The following is a 19,683-nucleotide window of genomic DNA, read 5'->3' as shown; positions in this document are numbered from 1 at the left end:
GAAAATGGTGGGAGGGATTCGACTCTTTTGACTGTGGCACCCCCCCCTCCCCGAGAGGGTCCCAAGCACTGTCCAGACAACAAAAGGGATAAGAACGATTCCTTAAATCAGATCCAACAGGCCCAAAAGAAACCTCAGCACAGACTGAACTATCTTCCCAAGCTCTGTCCAGACAACAAAAGGGACAAGAACGATTCCTTAAATCAGATCCAACAGGCCCAAAAGAAACCTCAGCACAGACTGAACTATCTTCCCAAGCTCTGTCCAGACAACAAAAGGGACAAGAACGATTCCTTAAATCAGATCCAACAGGCCCAAAACAAACCTCAGCACAGACTGCACTATCTTGCCACTCCACTTGCTGGAGACTGAGAAAAGACCGAATGTAAGAGGGACTGCACAGCCCACTTGTACTATAGCCAAAAATTAATGTCTCTGTCTCCACCTGCTGGCAGAGGAGCATAAACCCATCCATTTCTGTGCCGGTCTGGAGGGACGCTGAAGAACAGACTAATTGTAGGAAGGACTGCACAGCCCACTTGTACTGTTAGAATTCAGTGTGTTCTCAGTGTCTACCTCCTGGCAAAGGAGCGTAAACCCATCCGTTTGTGCCATTCTGGAGAGACGATAAAGAAAGTGATTTGTCTGAGATTAGGACGAGTGAAGCGGTAGAGACATATACCTGACAGCGCACGCAGCACAACCCGCAAGTCCTCAGGGGATGGAAATGTAGCGCTGTCCAAGATGAGCTTCTCCAGGGACGAGGACGCTCCCAGCAGAGACAGCAAATGCTTAGGTTTCAGCAGCCCTCGTGGAAACTGGATCTCCAACTGTTTCAGCTGGTTTGCTAAAGGGAAAAATCAACAACATAGACAATGTTCTTTGTGTTGATGGACTCATTTTCTCATCTTAGGTAGAATTATCGTCAACTAAGCTAACAGTTTTGCCTCCAAGGAGAACATCAACCACATCTTGAATGACTGGGTTGTGGTCAGACAGAATACACGTGCAACCAATTGCTCAGAAACAGGTTTTCAGTAAGTCGCCTTGGTGGTTGCTGACCACAAGCAGTGACTACAGCGGAGTGTATCTGAAAGCCTCAGAGGGAACCACTCATTCAGCCCTCTCAGCTGGAAGCCTAGAGAACTGAGAAGTGAAAACACCAGAGCACTGGAGAGCATGTCCTACAAACCCCTTCAAATTTCTGGTCTCCAAAAAGGTAGGAGAGGGACTTCAATCTTTGGCTTCCCCTGCAGAATGCAAAAGGGAAGGGAAACAGGGACTTGTATACTGCCTTTTTGTTACTGAAATTCAAAGTGGTGGGCACTGGAGGATTAAGTGACTTGCCCAGGGTCACAAGGAGCAACACTGGGATTTGATCTCACAACCTCTGGTGGCAGAGACAGCAGCTCAACCAATGAGTCACACCCTCAGTCTGTCCCAGTACGGCAATTCTTATGTTCTTATGTGAGTCGAGTATAGGACAATGAAGCCATTGTGACATCCCAAGAGGTTGGCTCTTAGGCATTGGTGGAATGAGGCATTATGACATCACAATCTCAGCTCTGGAATGTTGCTACTCTTTCGGTTTCTGCCTGGTGCTTGTGACCTGGGTAGACCCCTGTTGGAAAGGGAATAGACTTGTACACTGCCTTTTTGTCACTTTGGCATTTCAAAGCTGACATTCAAAGCGGTGGGCACTGGAGAATTGAGTGACTTGCCCAGGGTCACAAGGAGCAGCACTGGGATTTGATCTCACAACTCTGGGTGAAGAGGCAACAGCTCTACCAGTGAGCCCCACCTTCAGTCTGTCCCAATATGGCTATTCTTATGTGAGTCAAGTATAGGACAATGAAGCCATTGTGACATCCCAAGAGGTTGGCTCTTAGGCATTGGTGGAATGAGGCATTATGACATCACAATCTCAGCTCTGGAATGTTGCTACTCTTTGGGTTTCTGCCTGGTACTTGTGACCTGGGTAGACCCCTGTTGGAAAGGGAATAGACTTGTACACTGCCTTTTTGTCACTTTGGCATTTCAAAGCTGACATTCAAAGCGGTGGGCACTGGAGAATTGAGTGACTTGCCCAGGGTCACAAGGAGCAGCACTGGGATTTGATCTCACAACTCTGGGTGAAGAGGCAACAGCTCTACCAGTGAGCCCCACCTTCAGTCTGTCCCAATATGGCTATTCTTATGTGAGTCAAGTATAGGACAATGAAGCCATTGTGACATCCCAAGAGGTTGGCTCTTAGGCATTGGTGGAATGAGGCATTATGACATCACAATCTCAGCTCTGGAATGTTGCTACTCTTTCGGTTTCTGCCTGGTGCTTGTGACCTGGGTAGACCCCTGTTGGAAAGGGAATAGACTTGTACACTGCCTTTTTGTCACTTTGGCATTTCAAAGCTGACATTCAAAGCGGTGGGCACTGGAGAATTGAGTGACTTGCCCAGGGTCACAAGGAGCAGCACTGGGATTTGATCTCACAACTCTGGGTGAAGAGGCAACAGCTCTACCAGTGAGCCCCACCTTCAGTCTGTCCCAATATGGCTATTCTTATGTGAGTCAAGTATAGGACAATGAAGCCATTGTGACATCCCAAGAGGTTGGCTCTTAGGCATTGGTGGAATGAGGCATTATGACATCACAATCTCAGCTCTGGAATGTTGCTACTCTTTCGGTTTCTGCCTGGTGCTTGTGACCTGGGTAGACCCCTGTTGGAAAGGGAATAGACTTGTACACTGCCTTTTTGTCACTTTGGCATTTCAAAGCTGACATTCAAAGCGGTGGGCACTGGAGAATTGAGTGACTTGCCCAGGGTCACAAGGAGCAGCACTGGGATTTGATCTCACAACTCTGGGTGAAGAGGCAACAGCTCTACCAGTGAGCCCCACCTTCAGTCTGTCCCAATATGGCTATTCTTATGTGAGTCAAGTATAGGACAATGAAGCCATTGTGACATCCCAAGAGGTTGGCTCTTAGGCATTGGTGGAATGAGGCATTATGACATCACAATCTCAGCTCTGGAATGTTGCTACTCTTTCGGTTTCTGCCTGGTGCTTGTGACCTGGGTAGACCCCTGTTGGAAAGGGAATAGACTTGTACACTGCCTTTTTGTCACTTTGGCATTTCAAAGCTGACATTCAAAGCGGTGGGCACTGGAGAATTGAGTGACTTGCCCAGGGTCACAAGGAGCAGCACTGGGATTTGATCTCACAACCTCTGGGTGCAGAGGCAACAGCTCTACCAGTGAGCCCCACCTTCAGTCTGTCCCAATATGGCTATTCTTATGTGAGTCGAGTATAGGACAATGAAGCCATTGTGACATCCCAAGAGGTTGGCTCTTAGGCATTGGTGGAATGAGGCATTATGACATCACAATCTCAGCTCTGGAATGTTGCTACTCTTTCGGTTTCTGCCTGGTGCTTGTGACCTGGGTAGACCCCTGTTGGAAAGGGAATAGACTTGTACACTGCCTTTTTGTCACTTTGGCATTTCAAAGCTGACATTCAAAGCGGTGGGCACTGGAGAATTGAGTGACTTGCCCAGGGTCACAAGGAGCAGCACTGGGATTTGATCTCACAACTCTGGGTGAAGAGGCAACAGCTCTACCAGTGAGCCCCACCTTCAGTCTGTCCCAATATGGCTATTCTTATGTGAGTCAAGTATAGGACAATGAAGCCATTGTGACATCCCAAGAGGTTGGCTCTTAGGCATTGGTGGAATGAGGCATTATGACATCACAATCTCAGCTCTGGAATGTTGCTACTCTTTCGGTTTCTGCCTGGTGCTTGTGACCTGGGTAGACCCCTGTTGGAAAGGGAATAGACTTGTACACTGCCTTTTTGTCACTTTGGCATTTCAAAGCTGACATTCAAAGCGGTGGGCACTGGAGAATTGAGTGACTTGCCCAGGGTCACAAGGAGCAGCACTGGGATTTGATCTCACAACCTCTGGGTGCAGAGGCAACAGCTCTACCAGTGAGCCCCACCTTCAGTCTGTCCCAATATGGCTATTCTTATGTGAGTCGAGTATAGGACAATGAAGCCATTGTGACATCCCAGCTGAGGTTGGCTCTTAGGCATTGGTGGAATGAGGCATTATGACATCACAATCTCAGCTCTGGAATGTTGCTACTCTTTCGGTTTCTGCCTGGTGCTTGTGACCTGGGTAGACCCCTGTTGGAAAGGGAATAGACTTGTACACTGCCTTATTGTCACTTTGGCATTTCAAAGCTGATGGCACTGGAGGATTAAGTGACTTGCCCAGGGTCACAAGGAGCGGCACGGCGATTTGATCTCACAACCTCTGGGTGCAGAGGCAACAGCTCTACCAGTGAGCCCCACCTTCAGTCTGTCCCAATATGGCTATTCTTATGTGAGTCAAGTATAGGACAATGAAGCCATTGTGACATCCCAAGAGGTTGGCTCTTAGGCATTGGTGGAATGAGGCATTATGACATCACAATCTCAGCTCTGGAATGTTGCTACTCTTTCGGTTTCTGCCTGGTGCTTGTGACCTGGGTAGACCCCTGTTGGAAAGGGAATAGACTTGTACACTGCCTTTTTGTCACTTTGGCATTTCAAAGCTGACATTCAAAGCGGTGGGCACTGGAGGATTAAGTGACTTGCCCAGGGTCACAAGGAGCGGCACGGGGATTTGATCTCACAACCTCTGGGTGCCGAGCCACAGCCCTTCCTCCATCATAAGGTCCACTTGAGACAAAGATGCCACCTAAGTGGAGGTCTCCCCTGACACTCTTCAGCCACGCCCCAGCTAGCAACCTCTCGGCACCGGAGCCCATGGGGGAGAAGGCAGGGATCAGGAAGAGAACTGCCTGCCAATGAGGGAAGCACAGAAACACCCTTCACTACACAGAGCACCCTGCTGGGCGAATACATTCTAAGCACTTCTTACCAAGGAATTCTGGGTCAGATTGTTCCAGTCCCTCCTCCCATAGGGAATCTTCCACATTGAACTTGAGAGCAAGGACATGGAGGGAAGGAAAGTCAGTCAGGATAGTGCAAGCCAGCTCCAGGGGAGGCACCTGCACCACAAAATCACTAAGCTGAACCACGGAGAGATGGCAGTCTGGCTGGCGAGATAAAGTGCAGAGCGCCTTCAGTATAAGGAAGATGTTGGAACCCAACTCTGAAAAAAAATCAGTGAGGAAAAAAAACCAATATTTGCATAGAAGATGTGAAATTGCCCTAATATGTAAAAAAAAAAAAAAAAAAAAAAACCCAAGCAAACAAGGCTAGAAATAAGATGCAGAGGCTCAATGGGTTCGAGGCAGAGCTGAGGCCGCCTTTAGCATCTTAGATCAACTGAGTCCATAGCCCTTAGGAGACCCCAGCATCGCTCAGCAGTGACACCCAGTGGCCAGTCTTGGGGAGCACATTTGAGGGTCTGTTGCTGCAATAACTAAGCCAATCAGGAAGGAGATCAAAGATTAGAGTGGTAATCCCAGGTAACTTGAATAAAGATTGGGGGGGGGGGGGTGCAGAAAGCAATCTCAGGTCATTTATTTATTTTAAACATTTTTAACCTGCCTATTATCAAGGCGAAGTACAGCAGTACAAACGTAATATAAAGCACTTTAAAAATAAAGATTGGGGGGGGGGGACCCCAGATAGTTCTAAATGAAGATGTGTTTGTGTGAGGGGGGATCTTAGTAGTTCTGAAGACCACTTCCCCAGCTCTGGACTGTAAGACCAAGAGGAGGAAGAAGCTGATGAACCAAAATGAATGTTTTGAAATTTTTCTAAGAGGAGCAAGAGAGACTCCAGGTTTCCTGTCCTTTGATCTCCTTCCTTTTCACCTATCTCCTACGCACCGTTGTAAGCCATCATGAGGGCTTCCAATGAGACCCAGGAACACAGCAGGTGACACAGGAAATGACAGGACTCTAGCGATAATACCACATTGTGTAAATTTAGCGACGTAACACTGCGGAAGTGATATCTGATTTTCAAAGGTGGAGGAAGGTCAGTCGTCCCCTGGGCTGCCTCAGAAAGAGCCCCCCCATTGCCTGCGTTCTCCTCTGCCAATTGAGTATTTCCATCCTGCAACTTTTTCATCTCTTCCTGGGCCACGGCGAAGACAAAATCAAACAGTTCATCCTGCTCTGCCTTCGCATCTCCCCCACAGTAGGAGGAATTATTTGCAGATGGTATCGCTGAAGTGTTAGAGCTCTGCGAGGTAGGCGGAGGCACTTTATTCAGGGAAGACTGATGGCACACGGCATTCCTGGAAATGCTGCCGATCAATGCCGGCACTGCTGGGATATCAGTGGCTACGGCATTGTCTCCACTCTTTGTGGACACCTTAGTTAGTGCTTTCTGGTCTACATCAGGCAAATGTAAGTTTAATAAGGCACTTGGGGGCTTCTCATTGGTCCATTTGTTCTCAGAATTGCCTCCAGAGGGCGCCTGCATGTGGCTACTTTCCTGCGACTCCACACACTGTGGGAGTCTGTTCTCCTGTGCCGAACCACTGCTTTCTGCATCTTGTTCCTGCACGCACATCTTGCAGTCACTGGTCTGACGCCAGAGGCCTGCACTGATTTTTAAGATAACGACTAAAAGATCCTGGTCTGGAGTTGGCCAGGATGATAAAGATATCTTGCAGACCTTTCCGTGATGGATTAAACAGTGAAGTAGAAGCCTAAGTGCATATTCAGTTGCCTTGTCAGCAGAGCGAAGATGAAGGAACTTCAAGGTCTTCACCGAATCAACCAAGCTCCCTAACACCGGGCCAAGTCGAGTCACTCCCTGCAGCTTGTTCCCAATGGTCAACTCTGTGACATAACGTGCGCTGTGGAGCAGGGGGGAGAACCGAGGGTCCTGTAAGCATGTGTCCGAGGACATGTCCAAGATCCCACGCATGATGTTGTGGAAAAAGGTCTCCAGGAACTTCTGCCTCCAACATCTGATGTTCTGTAAGGAAATAATCACAGCCTGAGATGGTTTTTAAAGCAGCAAAGTCACATATGAGTCTGGAATACAGACAACAGCAAAGCAAGTAAAGAAAACTAAATTTGGTTGAAAGAGAGCCAGCGAAGCGCCTACAGTCTGCTAATGAAAGATTAGGTTCTTACCTTTGCTAATCTTCTTTTTTATAAATCCTCCCTTTATTCCGGGACCAGTTGGTGATGCATCCCTTGCCACCAGGAAGCCTCAGATGATTGAAGTCTTAACTCCTCCCTCTGATAGCATAACCTGGAGCATGCCCCTGAAAGCAGCAAGGAACATCTACAGAAGATAAACAAGAGAGAGGAATGGGGAACTCCCCGCCAGACAAATTAATTCTGCTCAATTCAACATTTGCAAAACAGCAATAATGAAAACGAGAAAACAGGTTATAAAACATTAGAAACCTGAACAACAAACCAGTGCTATAGGGAGCTCACACTGTCAGGAGGGGGTGCTTGAACTAGAACCCCCCCCCAATTTCCGTGCTAAATACAGACAGATGGCACTCTTATAAAGGCTGGTCTGAAACCAAAATCTAGTTTACCAGTACTTCAAGACAGGCAATCAGCGATTCAGACAGATAAAGGGTGGGTTCCCGGAATAAAGGGAGGATTTACAAGAAAGAAGATTAGCAAAGGTATGAGCTTAGTCTTTCGTTCTTGCACAATTCCCCTTTATTCCGGGACCAGTGGGACGTAACAGAGCAGTCCCGAAAACATCAGGGTGGGACTGATGAGCTCACTGCCAACACCAAGGCACCAAAAGCGGCATCCTGCTTGGCCGCCCCATCAATCCTATAAAACTTGATGGTGTGCAAGGAGGACCAGGTAGCAGCCCTACAGATCTCATCTGGAGAAACCGCCAATGACTCAGCTCAGGAGCAGGAAACCCCTCTGGTTGAATGAACCCGCACCCCGAAGGGTGGCTTCTTAACTGCTGCTACGTAAACCACAGAAATGGCTGCTCGAATCCATCTCAAAATGGTAACCTTAGAGGCAGGACCGCCTCGGTGTGCAGGTCCCACCAGGACAATCAAGTGGTCCACGAGGCGAAACTCTTGGGTAACCTCAAATATTGCAGCAAAGGCCTGCGCACATCCAGAGACCACAGCACCCGGTCCTAGGCCTTCGAACCGGAAGAAACAAACGCCGGACTTCCTGATTCACATGGAAGACAGAAACCACTTTCAGAAGAAAGGAAGGAACCATACTCAATAGCACCACGGCATCCATAATACGCAGGAATGGATCCTGACAAGAGAGTGCCGGGAGCTCCGAAACTCTCCTAGCCAAAGTTACAGCCACAAGGAATACCGTCTTAATAGTGAGATCCATCAAAGATGCCTGCTCCAAAGGCGGGCGAGCTAGGGAGCAGAGAACCAGATTCAGATTCCGTGTTTGACAAGGGAGGCGCAAAGGGGGCCTCAGACAACCCGCGCCCCATAGAAAATGAACCACGTCCAAATGAATCGCCAAGGAGCCCCTCAAGGCAAGAGGACCCAGGCTGAACCCATAGCGAAGCCACTGCAAGGCCCTTTTTTAGGTCATCCTGCAGAAACTCTAGCACCCGAGGAACCAAGGGGGAAGAAGGATCCTCCTGTCAGCTGGCGCACCATGCATGGTAGCACTGCCAAGAGGGCGCATAGACCGCCGCCATGGACTTCCATTTAATGTGAAGCAGCATAGCAGTCACTGCAGAAGAATAGCCCCAGGCCATCAAGGCTGCGTGCTTAAGAGACATGCCATAGGACCCAAGTGAAGTGATTGGCCCTCATGTGAGGAGACGAGAGTGACAAGGCAACCACAGCACTCTACCCCACCAGCCAAACCAGATTGGCATACCACATCCACCTGGGCCAATCGGGGACCACCAGGATCACCGGCCCCCCATGCTCTGCTACTCAACCCAACAAACATCCTATCATGGGATAAGGAGGGAAGGTGTAAAGAAGACCCTCCTGGGGCCAGGGCTGCACCAGAGCGTCTAGGCCGTCGCTGCAAGCCTCATGACGACTGAAAAATCAATTGGCCGTCTTGTTCGCTGCAGTCGCCATGAACTCGAACACCAGTGCACTATGCACTCGAACGCTCTCCGGGAGACCACTCTCGGGGGTCCAGGGTCTGGCGACTGAGAAAGTCTGCATGAACATTGTCTACCCCTGCCATGTGAGCAGCAGACAGGGCTACAAGGTGTCTCTCCGCCCAGCGAAAGAGCGGGAGGGACCCCCACATGCCCCCCTGATGAATGACGTAAGCCATGGATACGTCGATCAAATGCCTGGCGGAGGCACGCAATCCAGCTCCAATCCCTGTAGCACCTCCGTGGAACCGGTCAGCCTGTGCTACACCCACTAGTGGACGAACCTGGGGTGAGCTAGTTCCCGATCCCGGAGCCCCGATCTTTAGAGGTTGACCAGGGGGCTTATTGCAGCGCAGGGAACCCCCCCCCCCCAGATGTTCTCCAACAGTCTGCGATCTCCTGCCACCAGAATGTCCTCGCAGGGAACCTCCACAGCACGAGGGCAAGAGCACGAAAGAAAATACTGAAGAATTACTGAAAACTACCAAAAGAAACATGAGCAGAAAAGATAAGCTCCTACAGGCTGGCTTGTATGAAGACAAGACTGGTGTCCAAGGGGCATGCTCCAGGGTATGCTATCAGAGGGAGGAGTTAAGACTTCAATCATCTGAGGCTTCCTACAATGCCTGGCGGCAAGGGACACATCACCCACTGGTCCCGGAATAAAGGGGGATAGTACAAGAGCAAACATGTAGAGATGCTCAAGTCCTTACAACTTGCTCAGAATGTAGTAGCTAGTCTTTTGACTAATATTCCACGATTTGAACCAGACTGTGTGTTCAAGTTAAAATTTTGGCCTGAATCTTTAAATGTTAAATAATCTAATCTAATCCAATCCTTAGGTTTGTATACCGCATCTTCTCCACGTTCGTGGAGCTCGGCACGGTTTACAGGAGATGTAATAGGAAGGAACTACAATAAAGGGTTAGAGGTCGAAGAGTGAAGAATATTTAGAGGACCCATCATTGGCTACAGTTCTGAGACTGCACTGTCTTCCACTTTCATTGAGATCAGCAGAAAAATATTTACTGATATTCTATCTATTATCCTCCAATCTGACATGTTTAAAAGATCTAGGGCAGGAGTGTCCAACCTTTTGGCTTCCCTGGGCCGCATCAGCCGAAAAAAATTTTCTGGGGTCGCGCAAATGCTGCAGCAAGACAGAGGAGGGAGCCGGCAAGACGGTAAACACCCGGGGGCATCAGAGGAAAACACTGCATCGCCCTCGACCGGGGCCGCACAAAATACTTCACGGGGCCGCAGGTTGGACACCCCTGATCTAGGGTGTTTTACGTAAGAGGGTGCATGACTATGGAATTTGCTTCCAGAGTCTTTAAGTAAAATGAAAACTTACAGATCTGGAAGTTGCTGAAAACCTCTATTTCAGCAGACTTTTGACCGAGTAATTATTTTTTGTAATTTGCTGGGGGGTTATCATCTTCTTCTAGTTTTGTTTTAATGTGCTTAATTTTATTTCTGATTAAGTCAGTTTGTAAACCGCTAAGCATTTTAAATAGAGCAGTATAAAAGTTGTGAAAAATAAATACATGTGTTAGAGAAAGGATCCCAAAAGCTGTATTTTCATTTGTTGACCTAAACAAGATGATCCTTCTGAGCCCTTATTTGGCTTTAACATTTTATTTGTGGTAAGCCCTCATTCTCTAGACAGGGAAATGTCTACTCTATGTGAATTTAACTCATACTTTAGCTACTACCGTATTTCCCCATATATAGGGCCGCGGCCTAGTTATATGGGGTGGCCTATATAAAAATTTTAAGTCATCCCCCCACCCCTGGTACCTTTTCAGGAGCCCCCTGGACGGCGGACGGCAAATCTCCAGCAGTGCAGGGCAGCCGTGATCTCTTTGGCATCCAGCCTGCTCCCGCACCGCTTGCTGAGTGACTGACGTCAGTTCTCGCGAGTCCCGCAAGAGCTGACGTTGGTCATTCAGCGGGCGGTGTGGAGGCAGGCCGGATGCCAAAGAGATCGCGGCTGCCCTGCACCACCGGAGATTCGCCATCTAGGGGGCTCCTGAAAAGATACCGGAGGTGGGGGATGATTGACAAAGGCAGAGGAGGTACTGGAAGATAAGCCGCGGCTAATACCATAGGGCAGCTTATCTTCCGGTTTTTAAACATAGGCTGCCCTTTTCTGCGGCCTATACATGGATACATATAGCCTATGCAGAGGGACGGCCTATATGCAGGGAAATACGGTACTGGAAAAAGTGTGAGCTAAATCCAAAATCTCTTCCCATTCCCACCCCCCCAACCATACACACACTTTTTGTAAGTAAATTGCAGTCTACTGATCATAACTGACCAAGGACACTGTGAGGAAGACATTGTGTTAGAATGCCTATATCCTTCTGACCAGTCATCTCCTCTCTACTGCTCCACTTCAGCAGTCATTATAGTCCAGATTTTGACAACAGTTAACAAAGCCTCTTTCCCTTTCTGTCACAAGCTCTCGTTCATCTCTGGCTTCCCTTTTTGCCAGTTTTTCTTTTCACCAATTTCACATTTAGTCAAATTTAAGGCGGACTTCCTCTGACTCTTGCCCCATCTAGCCAAGTAACCACACCATCTACTCAGTTCCCAGGGTTTTGTAATAAATGCAAAATTACTATTACAGTCAGTTTCAGAATCTCCTACTGTCTGGCTTCACCTCTGCTTTCTCCAATATGGGACAGATGTATTCACTGGACAAAGGGAAGAACCAAGGAATCTATAGATAACAGCCCTAGAAACAGGTGTAATGTCCATGCAGAATTCATACTGCCTAATTCAACAAAACCCAACACACGAAAGAACAGCAGTTCCACAAATCCCCCAACAGCTTTTCAAAAAAATCACTTCCTTTGGGTGGGGGGGGGGGGGAGTCTAGCTTGGATGAAAAATACTGCCTAAATCCATTGTTATCGTTACTGACAATATAAGACTTGATGGTCAAGACCAGGGGTCTCCAAAGTACGGCCCATGGAAGAATTATGCGGAAATGTGCGAACTGGACTAATTTTCCAATGAGAATCCACAAAACATTTTTTAAAAACCCCACGTTGTGTTGATAGATTTCAAATGCATTAATTAAAATTATGTTCCAAAATATATTGATATTCCATATTATGTTAATATTATTTACAACTCTATTTAATACTAAATTGTAATTGTATAATTCGTAGTATTTTTTCGTACTTGTACGGCCTCAATCGACGGCGTCAATTTGCAGCGTTCTAGGTAGCTCTGGCGCGGTGACTAATCTTTAAAATGAATCTGGAAGTCCATTACTACGATAATTTAATCTCACATACTTTGTAAATAGTTTATAAAATTTTCTGCTTTCAATAAAACTCTTTTTTTTTTTTTACCACGGCCCGTTGAAAAGTGCTGAATGTGGCCCTCGTGACAAAAAGTTTGACAAGATAAGATCTTTGCGGTTACAGGGCCCAGAATATGGAACTCCTTACCATCATTTATTAAGGAAGAAAAATCACTAAATAAATTTAAAGGACTGTTAAAATACTGGTTGTACAAGGATGCTTTTCAGACCTCTTCATCGGAGTCTCTTTTGATCCCATTCGCTGCTTAAACTCACTTGTCCTCTGTCTTAGGCTCCGAGAAATGGAATTTTTTTTTTTTTTTTTTTTAAAAAGGTTCTTAATTTCCTTTTCAATTTTTATCAATACTTTTAAAAAATTTTTCCTTTCATAAGTCTTTTATTAAGCTTATTGTAGTTCTCCCTACTTCCCTTATGTGTGTCTGTTGTCGTTAATAATTGAGACCCTGTTTTTAATTGTAAATCGCTTTGAATTAATGATATCGCGATACATCAAAATTTTAATAAAACTTGAAGGCCCCTGGTCTAGACAGAAAAGCCTTTCCAATTTGCAGCCTCACCTCGTATTGCGATGGTTTCCTTTTCATCACACGTTTCCATATCTGGCACCACACCGGCTCCGTGGAAAGCCCTGGAATTAGAATTTCAGCAAATGACTCTCTGTAGTGTAGGCAGCTCAAGACAGATCAGCGGACTGATGAGGGGTGCCTGGTCAGTGAACCCCATGAAGAGGGCCCCATGCAATGCTTCCAAGCATAAATTGAAAGTTTCTTTTGTTAGTAAAGAAAACAAACTTGTTACCAACTGCCATCGGGAGCAAATTTGTGACCAACAGCCTGGCACATCTGGACAAAGGACCTGACCACAGAAAACCCACAAAAGATAGTAAACAACCTTCTAGATATGGGCACAGGATAAGGAAAAGGGCAGAATAGAGGCAATTTTGCACTAATTTAAATAATCCTGGGATGGCACAGGATGTAGGGGTGTACAGTACTCCCCCGAAATTCACGGGGGTGAGGCAGGAGAGGGTAGCTGGAGCGACAGCGGGTGAAGGAAATCACTCGCGCTCTGCTCCGACCGCCTCTTCCTGTGGTAAAGTCGGGCTATACCAATCAGGAACTGCTTTGACACGCAGCTCATGATTGGTGTAGCCCGACTTTACTACAGGAAGAGGCGGTCAGAGCAGAGCGCGAATGAGCGAGTCTGCGATTTGTGGGGGAACGCTGTAGTCCAAAATCAAGCCTATAGAATGGGCTTCCCATCCTGCTTGTCTCTTTAGAGATCATTCATGCATTCGGACTCTGCCGGCTTCTCTTTGTATACTCTCTCCAATTGCATTTCCAGCTTGATAATGCAAGCTTGTTACTGGTACACTTCCGCTGTTACAAATAAAGTATTATCTGTTTTGGAAATGCATTGCATGTCTGGTCTGGGTCATTCCCGTGAAGGGCTAAGCAGCGGCTCTTCAAGACTATTGCTCCTGAGCACTCATCTTTCTTTTTTTTTTTTTTTTGCAATTGTTTATTTATGACAAAACACAGCACAGCAAAACATCAGGAACATACAAAAACAGTACAGTCAGGCAATCTGCAGAACAGTAAGACCCCTGATGTCACCCCACCCCCCCTCCCAACCCCCCTCCCCAGTAACAGCAAACAGCACCCTATAGCTCCCGTGAACCAGAGAGCACCAGGCACTCACCTTTCTTAACAGCAGTTTCTTCAATCCTTTCCAGGTAATAGATGTTAAGTAGTGGTAGAAGGTGCTGAAGGATGGTGGAAGGAAGTGCTAGAAGGGAAAAAAAAAACAAAAGCCTTAAAGGTACATATACACTGTTGTCTGATAAAAGGGATGGAAAATCTTTCATACGCTGAGAGATTGGAGAAACTGGGACTCTTTTCCCTGGAGAAGAGGAGACTTAGAGGGGATATGATAAATACTTACAAGATCATGAGGGGCATAGAGAGAGTAGAGAGGGATAGATTCTTCAAACTTTTGAAAAATAAAAGAACAAGAGAGCATTCAGAAAAGTTGAAAGGGGACAGATTCAAAACAAATGCTAGGAAGTTCTTTACCCAACGTGTGGTAGACAACTGGAATGCGCTTCCAGGGGACGTAATAGGGCAGAGTATGGTACTGGGGTTCAAGAAAGGATTGGACAATTTCCTGCTGGAAAAGGGGATAGAAGGGTATAGACAGAAAATTACTGTGCAGGTCCTGGACCTGTTGGGCTACCGCTGGGCGCGATGGACCTCGGGTCTGACCCAGCGGAGGCAATGCTTATGTTCTTATGAAAAGAAAAGCTTGGGACATGTGAAGCTTGTACAGTTATCAAGGACTAAAGCAGGGTCCCGCAAACTTTTGGCAGGAAGGAACCCGGAAGTGCGAGGATGTCAATACGATGAACATCACGTCGACATCCATGCATGCACCGAGGCCCATCTGTCACTTCGGTGGAGGCTCCTGGAAGAGGGGAGGTGCGGGCAGAGGAGGAGAAATGCCGGCGAGGAAAAGAGTCATCACTGCCGGCTGACTGCCTATAGGAGACTCTCACTGAGAGAGGCACGTCCTATAAGCAGTCAGCCCACGCCAGCCCCTGTCCTCCTTACTGGCATCTCGTCGGGGCACACCTGGAATCGGCTGCGGCACAGAGATTGCTACCAAAAGCTCACCACAAGCAGTATCACGTCAACATCGCCAAGGGATCCCTTCTGAAAATGCAAGATCACCTCCAAATTAGAACAGTTAAAAAGAAATAAGCATGTTTGAAGACGTATTAAACTAAACTAAAGCTTAACTTTCTATACCGAGTTATCATTCTAAGAAGGCTCAACTCGGTTTAATAATAATAATGAATAATAACTTTATTCTTCTATACCGCCATAGTCAGACGACTTCTAGGCAGTTCACACCAAAGAGAGCTGGACAATCAGCGAATTACAATGTACACATTATAAGCTTATAAGAGTACAACATGTTATACAGGAATAGATATAATACAATTGTTGGAATTAAATAAACAGAGAATGATTTACAAATGATAAATAGAAGATAATAGCAAAATTTCTAAGAATAAATTTTCAAAATGTTTGGCAAATAGTAGTTTTTAAAGATGAACTGGAACTCCTTAAAAGGGGAGATCATTCCAGAGTTGAAAGAGTTTAAAGACCAAAGATTGCTTAATATGATTACAAAGACAATCCATACACCTCTTTGCAATAACAATACATCTTTATCAGTGAACTATCTGTCCCCCACCTCTCAGATCCTCTGTACCTTCCAGCTCTATTAAGGAGCCCCACAATCATGCTTCTTCCTTCCAAGATAAGAAGGTACTGAAATAGCTGAGGGGAAGATATGATTGAAGTCTACAAGATCCTGAGTGGTGAGTGGGTACAAGGGAATCGATTTTTTTACTCCATCAAAAAGTACATACTAGGGGACACTTGAAGTTACAGGATTGTGTGTTTCCCTGGTTCAAGTATGAGGAGGGGGTGGGGTCAGTGCATGATTGTGCATTTCCCTGGTTCAAGTGTGAGAAGGGGTTAGGGTCAGTGCAGGACTGTGCGTTTCCCTGGTTCAAGTGTGAGGAGGGGGTGGGGTCAGTGCAGGATTGTGCATTTCCCTGGTTCAAGTGTGAGGAGGGGGTGGGGTCAGTGCATGATTGTGCATTTCCCTGGTTCAAGTGTGAGGAGGGGGTGGGGTCAGTGCATGATTGTGCATTTCCCTGGTTCAAGTGTGAGGAGGGGGGTGGGGTCAGTGCAGGATGGTAAAATTATGTTCTTACCTGTTAATTTTCTTTCCTTTAGTAGCAGCAGATGAATCCAGAGACAAGTGGGAATAGCTCACATCGACCAGCAGGTGGAGATAGAGAAACTGATTAACAGTTGGCTTTATAGCCTGGTATTCCTCCTGTCCATTCAGTTATGCTCCTTGCCCAAGCATCCCGAGATAGGATAATGAGCATCCAAAAAAAACTTCTTTCCAGTAGCGAATGTTTAAACCAGAACTGAAAATGCCACATAAGACACAAACAGATAGCCACAGAAGGGGTGGGGCTCTGGATTCATCTGCTGCTACTAAAGGAAAGAAAATTAACAGGTAAGAACCAGTGTTCCCTCTAAGCGGGCGGGTGTTGTGAGCAAACTTTTTTCACCGTGAGCCAAAAATATCGGGCGCCAGCAAGTTATGAGCCAACTCGCCCGATTCTCCTCTCGCCGCCCTGCCATCTGCCGTACGCCTCTTCCGATTGTGCGCTGTGACGAGAAACGTGTGCGCTGCGATGTAATATTTTGTGCGCCAGCGCAGCTTAGCGGGAACACTGGTTCAAATGGTTTTATTTATTTCCCCAAATTTATTTTTGTTATACGCATTGAAAATATTTGATATTGCGTTTAAATCAAAATCTCAATAAACTTGAAACGAGTGCCCGTGAGATTGTGGGAGGGTTAAATACTCAAAACTTAGAAGTTTTTGCTACGCCAGCTTTCTGGTATCTTTACATACAGTGGCGTACCTAGCATATGTAACATCCGGGGCCCATCATTTTTTTGGCACCCCCCCCATCTGTAAGAAAAACATGATTTTTAGTAACAAACCACACGTCACACATGAGTACCTAGGAAAAGGCAGCATCTTACATATTGCAGTGAGCAGTACATCAATACACCCATTGTAAAACTAAACAAGCCAGACCAGCACAGATCAATCCTACACCGTCAATCCTAACAGAAAACACACAGAACACAGAAAACACCTTCGCCTAGTAAGGAATATGTAATCACAAACTAACCCCTCCCTCTTTTACAAAACTGTAGTGTGGATTTTAGCTACGGAGGTAACAGCTCTGATGCTCATAAAATTCTGAGCATCAGAGCTGCTACCACCAAGGCTGGTGCTAAAAACGCTTCACAGTTTTGTAAAAGAGGGGATAAAATAAAAATACATAGACAAAGGTTAAATTGAACCAGCAAGAAGCTGGACTCTGCATACAATGCTTCACAGAAACAGTGACACATGTCTCCTAAAGCAATAAATAAATAGAAATTTTTTTCTACCTTTGTCTTCTGTGGTTTCTCCTTTCCTCATCTTCTTGTAACTCTCTTCCTTCCATCCACTGTCTGCCGTCTCTCTTCCCCTATATGGCATCTTCTCTCCTTCTATGCCCCTTCCAGAAACTGTATGCCTCCCCCTTCCATCTCTCCTTTCACCCCATTGGTCTGGCATCTCTCTCCTCGCCTTCCCTCTCCCACACCTCTCCTCATAGTCTGGTATCTCCCCTTCCCTGATTCTCTGGCATCTCTCTCCTTTCCTTTTCTTCCATCTTTCGTTCCCCCTCCATGCTCTCACATCTCCCCCTTCCTTTTCCCTTAGACTGGCATACCTTCCTCCTATGCTCCAAGCCCTGGCATCTCCTTTAATTCCCTCCCTCATCTTCCTTCTCCCTCCAGCTGGGTACCGCAACACTCTTCCCTGCAGCTCTGCACTTCCCCACAATTGCCATGCTTCGGTTCCTCTTCTTCCTTCCTTCCTCCCCCCCCCCCCCCGCGGGACCCTGCGGCACCATCAACTCTTACTCCCTCTAATGTCGGCCCTGCAGCTCCAGACTTCCTCGCACCTTCTCCCCTCCCCCTTTGGATCGCTATTATTTTAAATGTTATAGCCGCAGAGCTGTATCCATCAGTGGAGATGTCTAACCTCGGCCTGCCCCGGAACTCTTACTGCAACAGTGACTTCCTGTTCCTGCCTAGACGGGCGGCTGCTGCAGTAAGAGTTCCGGGGCAGGCCGAGGTTAGACATCTCCACTGATGGATACAGCTCTGCGGCTATAACATTTAAAATAATAGCGATCCAAAGGGGGAGGGGAGAAGGTGCGAGGAAGTCTGGAGCTGCAGGGCCGACATTAGAGGGAGTAAGAGTTGATGGTGCCGCAGGGTCCCGCGGGGGGGGGGGGGGGGAGGAAGGAAGGAAGAAGAGGAACCGAAGCATGGCAATTGTGGGGAAGTGCAGAGCTGCAGGAGCTGTTATAGCCTCCCCTTACCTTTGCGACGCGTGTGTGCGCTGTGAAGAGAAACTTGTGCGCTGCGATATAATATTTTGTGCGTGAGCGCAGGCCAACGCAGCTTAGCGGGAACACTGGTAAGAACATAATTTTACCTTCCTTAGCATAGCAGCAGATGAATCCAGAGACAAGTGGGATGTAGCAAAGCAAACCTTAATCCGGGTGGGAAGCAAACGCCGCCTCCGCAACAACCGAAGCCCAAAATGCCACTATTGCAGGCGCCCCCACATCCAAGCAGCAATGCGTAGAGAAAGCACGTTCGGTAGACCAAATAGTCGTGAGACAAATCTCCCCCAAGATAAAAACCTCCGGACCGAGCTGAAGAGGTAGACCTTGCTCCAGCGGAATGGTCATGCAGATCTTTCGCCAACCGCTTCCCTGCCAGCCAGCAGGCATAAAGAATGTCCTTCTGTACCCATAGCGTGATGGAGGCTGCGGATGTCGCCATACATTGAAGGCGTCCCTGGAATACTACAAAAAAGGAGAAATAGATAACTAAAAGTTATCAGAAACCGAGCCCGCGGAGAAAGCTACGTACTGATCAAAAAATGCAGTGAAGAATAACACTGCTCCCCAGGTTACCTCCTAGGTAGCGGGAAGGAAAACTAAGAGTGCCAGAAAGAAAGGATGACTCCCCTACAGAAGGAATAGTGGTACCATCCGAACTGACACCCTATATAACGGAAATCAGAAATAGGAATCCCCGCTGAAAACGGCCTGCACCCAAAAAGAAAACTGCAGAGCTGAAACCATGGCTACGAGAAGCAACATGAGCAACGGCACAGCCCCTCGGCGAGCCAAAAGACCAGGATGAAATGAAGCTGACATTACGCGATGAGCAAAATACCGAGCCCACGTAACAAGCCCACGTAACAAGCCAAGCCTGGCCCTAGAAGTAAAAGGAAATTACACGCTAAGCGCTCGGCCATACACTCGTGCCCAAAAAGGAATTCTGGCGTGGTGCAGACGCTAAGAAGTACCCCAGAAAGGAAAAACATCCAAACGGAAGCAGAAGCCACAGGAGAAGACTTCCTTAACCCCTGGACTAAAGAAGAAACAATCTGCTTTTCACCACTTTTACACGTCAGTCACGACCTCTCCAAAAAGCAAGGTCGTAAAACTAAGGAGGTACCTAAAAAATTCCAGGAGATCGGACCCTAGGCGAGCCAAGCCCGAGATACCAGGAACTTCGTCATCCGGCTGGCGAGGAACCCATCAATACCGTAA

General features: G+C 47.1%; 1 protein-coding gene across 5 annotated transcripts in view; it reads right to left on the bottom strand.

Annotated features, from left to right (window-relative positions):
- LRRC41 (leucine rich repeat containing 41) overlaps positions 1–19,683 on the bottom strand; it is a 53,178-nt gene that overhangs the window by 28,580 nt on the left and 4,915 nt on the right. For 3 of the 5 annotated variants that reach the window (XM_033915452.1, XM_033915450.1, XM_033915454.1), the window contains exons 2-7: positions 16,912–16,961; positions 14,097–14,183; positions 12,953–13,023; positions 5,839–6,940; positions 4,920–5,153; positions 683–847 (exon numbers count right to left, since the gene is read on the bottom strand). In XM_033915452.1, coding sequence (XP_033771343.1) covers positions 683–847; positions 4,920–5,153; positions 5,839–6,940; positions 12,953–13,023; positions 14,097–14,183; positions 16,912–16,927 — 1,675 coding nt within the window. In that variant the 5' untranslated portion in view covers positions 16,928–16,961. The remainder of the gene's footprint in view (positions 1–682; positions 848–4,919; positions 5,154–5,838; positions 6,941–12,952; positions 13,024–14,096; positions 14,184–16,911; positions 16,962–19,683) is intronic. The other 2 variants (XM_033915451.1, XM_033915453.1) reach the window with 2 other exon arrangements.

The sequence above is a fragment of the Geotrypetes seraphini genome, chromosome 12 (genome assembly GCF_902459505.1).
Source record: "Geotrypetes seraphini chromosome 12, aGeoSer1.1, whole genome shotgun sequence".
Taxonomy (NCBI): domain Eukaryota; kingdom Metazoa; phylum Chordata; class Amphibia; order Gymnophiona; family Dermophiidae; genus Geotrypetes; species Geotrypetes seraphini.
Note: the sequence above shows the minus strand (reverse complement) of the source record. Positions and strands in the feature narration are given on the sequence as shown.